At 41.0% G+C, this 2,893-nt stretch overlaps 1 protein-coding gene across 1 annotated transcript; it reads right to left on the minus strand.

Moving 5' to 3' along the window:
• Positions 1-373: 373 nt before the first annotated feature.
• On the minus strand, positions 374-2,187 carry LOC309841257 (olfactory receptor 56A4-like; the record flags this gene model as incomplete). The annotated part of the gene is made up of 2 exons (XM_082684170.1): positions 374-1,069; positions 1,939-2,187. The coding sequence occupies 2 exons, from the start codon at positions 2,185-2,187 to the stop codon at positions 374-376; spliced, it is 945 nt and encodes a 314-aa protein (XP_082540296.1).
• Between the last annotated feature and the right edge of the window lie 706 nt (positions 2,188-2,893).

The following is a 2,893-nucleotide window of genomic DNA, read 5'->3' on the forward strand; positions in this document are numbered from 1 at the left end:
TTCAAATTACATCCTCACTGGTTCCCCTGACTCGAGTCATATTTCGCATGTTCTATTTAAAGTGTTGTCTCATCCTTGTCCTATGAATTAATTGTGACAGGGACTCAGAATGTAAAGACTGAGAAGTATGTAAAAGTTAATCATTTAGTGAGCTAGAATTGAAGGATTGTGATGGCAAGGGGTTAGATGCCCAAACATGTGTTTAAGAGGGTTTGAGGAGGAGTTGTGAGGGTAAATATTGTGATAGTGGCTGGAGAAGGTTTAAGTTCAAGATGAGGGTAGCATCATGGATGTAAATATGCTCCTTGTGGCATTCAGATGAAACCAACACTAAAACAAATTTCCATAATCCCTGGTCTTTGACTCATATCTCTTAGAACTGGTACTTGAGTATCTTGATAATCCCTTGCTTGATTTCCTGGGTTCGTACTCCATAAACAATGGGGTTCAGGGCTGGTGGGATTAGGTGGTGTAAGACATTGAGAAGAATGGGTACCTCTGAGGGCACCTTCTTTCTTGCCTTGTTTGTAAAGATAAATACTATCAGCAATGTATAGAAGAAAAGTATAAGAATGAGATGGGAACCACAAGTACTCAAGGCTTTGGTGGCTGTACCTCCTGACTGCAGACGCATAACAGCCCTCAGGATAAAGCAGTAGGATAGCAAGATTAGCACGAGGTCAGAACCCAGTAGACACCAAACACTTACAAACTGGTAGAGCTTATTTAGGTGAATATCCCCACAGGAGAGCTTTGCTACAGAAATGTTGGCACAGATACAGTTCTCTACCACATTGCTGGCACAGTAGTTGAGCCTGGCAGCCAAAACTGGTGTAGGTAATGTGGCTAGCAAATTGCGAAAGACAATGAAGATGGCTGCATAAATGACAAATTTTTCAGTGATGATGGATGGGTAGCGTAGAGGATGGCAAATGGCCACATAGCGGTCATATGCCATGACCAGAAAGGTGGAGGACTCCATGGGAAGGAATGTATTCATGACGAACATCTGCAGAAAGCAGCCTGCAAAGCTGATGGTCTTCATGTTGAACCAGAAGATGAGCAGGACCTGCCAGAATCATTATTCTCAAAAACTGCATCTATTCCCATCCCAGGGTACCTAAACTTGGTGAAACCCCCACGGTTGCAACAACCATCTACATCCCCAAGCCACAGTCCCCATAATCCCAGCCGGTACAATATCCTAATTTCAAGTATTTTCTAAGGGCATCCCAATTAGAGCCATATTTATACCCTTTTCTCTCCATTTATAGACCATGCCTTTTGCTTGTAAGTATTTATTTCTAGGATGTCTTCTCTTGGTCAACCTTAGAGTTCTTATCTGAACTCCAGCTGAACACATCTGCCCACCTAAATGCCTCACAAGAACATCAAAACTCAGTAAGTCTAATACTTATATTTGAATACCCTCCAATCTCTCTGTACACATAAGAAACCTCTTCCAAAAATAAAAAAAGAAAGAAGAAGAGAAAGAAAGAAAGAAAGAAAGAAAGAAAGAAAGAAAGAAAGAAACCTCTTCCAATTATTATTCTTATCTCAGCATATAATGTAAACATACATCCAGTTACATTTTTAGAAAGTAAATTCTAGAGCTCTTGGATGTAAATGTGGGGTCATTCTGAGTCAAGAAGAATCTCTCCCTCGTAGTCAAAAGAAGGTCAAAACTTGGCACATCACTGACCCAAACATTGAGAGAGGACTCATTAGTTGGGAAAGAATGAAACCTTAAAAAAAAAAAAGTGGACACTGAGAATGAGAAGGGGGACATGTGTGGGAGATGTGATGGACCCAGTGTGATGGTATGGACAACTCTTTGAGGGTTTGCCTTCAGGGTTAGGAGGATTTACAGTAGCAAAACAATACTATTCACAGAAAGATGAATGAGTGCCTGGAAGTGAATCTAGAGTGGGGTCTGACCTTAGGGATGACAGTGAGGCAGAGGATGATATCCAGCATGGAGAGGATGGCAAGCAGGTAATACATGGGTTCGTGCAGAGATGTCTCCTGCTGGATGGTGAGTAACAACACAGAGTTAGCCCCAATGGCCAAAACCAGGAGGGGAGCCAGGACAACAGATAGCCAGTGCTGTGTGTCCTGCATTCCTGGGAAGCAGATCATCAGGAATTCAGTCACCTGGGTGCCTGTGTTGTTGAGAAATAGTACCATGACGGTCAAGTGGCCCTGAAACTGGTTGAAAGAAAAGACATGAATTCAGGGTTTGACTGTTTCATTAGTAACCTCCTAACCAATGTACCTGCCTCTGTTCTAGGCTGTCAAGTTTCTCCATGGTTCTGCTGACATAAAATCTGTCTAAAGTTTAAATTGTCCAAGTTACTCTTTGTTAAAACAATGTCCTTAGCACTCATAATTTATGAATAAAGAATAACTCCCTTCACAAGTATATTCCGACTCCACACATAGACCGAGTCACTGATAGAACATGCTTTGAACTTTGTCTCACCTCTGTGTTTTTACAAGTCATATCCTCCTCCTACATCAACTCTCTTGCCCTCAAATAACTAACTTCTGTTTGTCCCATCCTATCTGGACCAAGAGTAACAGCTCTTAGGAATGCTTTACCTTGTTACTCTTTCTGCATCCATATCTAGATGCTTTCCCTTTCCATTGTTTCTCTATGATTCCTAAATATCCTGAGCATGCTGCTATTAAAACATTTTTTAAAAACTCTACTATACAAATAATATTTCCTATTTATTTTCCAAACAGTCAGTGCTCCATCTGTCAGCAAGGGAGTCTTGTCTTTTTATCATAGCTCAGAGAAAAGGACCTCATGCATCTGCGGACATCACAGGCACTCAATAAGTACAAGTCAGATATATGAAACTGACAGATTATTGAAAGCATCATAATA

Source organism: Mustela nivalis (genome assembly GCF_964662115.1).
Source record: "Mustela nivalis genome assembly, chromosome: 9".
In the NCBI taxonomy this organism is placed as follows: domain Eukaryota; kingdom Metazoa; phylum Chordata; class Mammalia; order Carnivora; family Mustelidae; genus Mustela; species Mustela nivalis.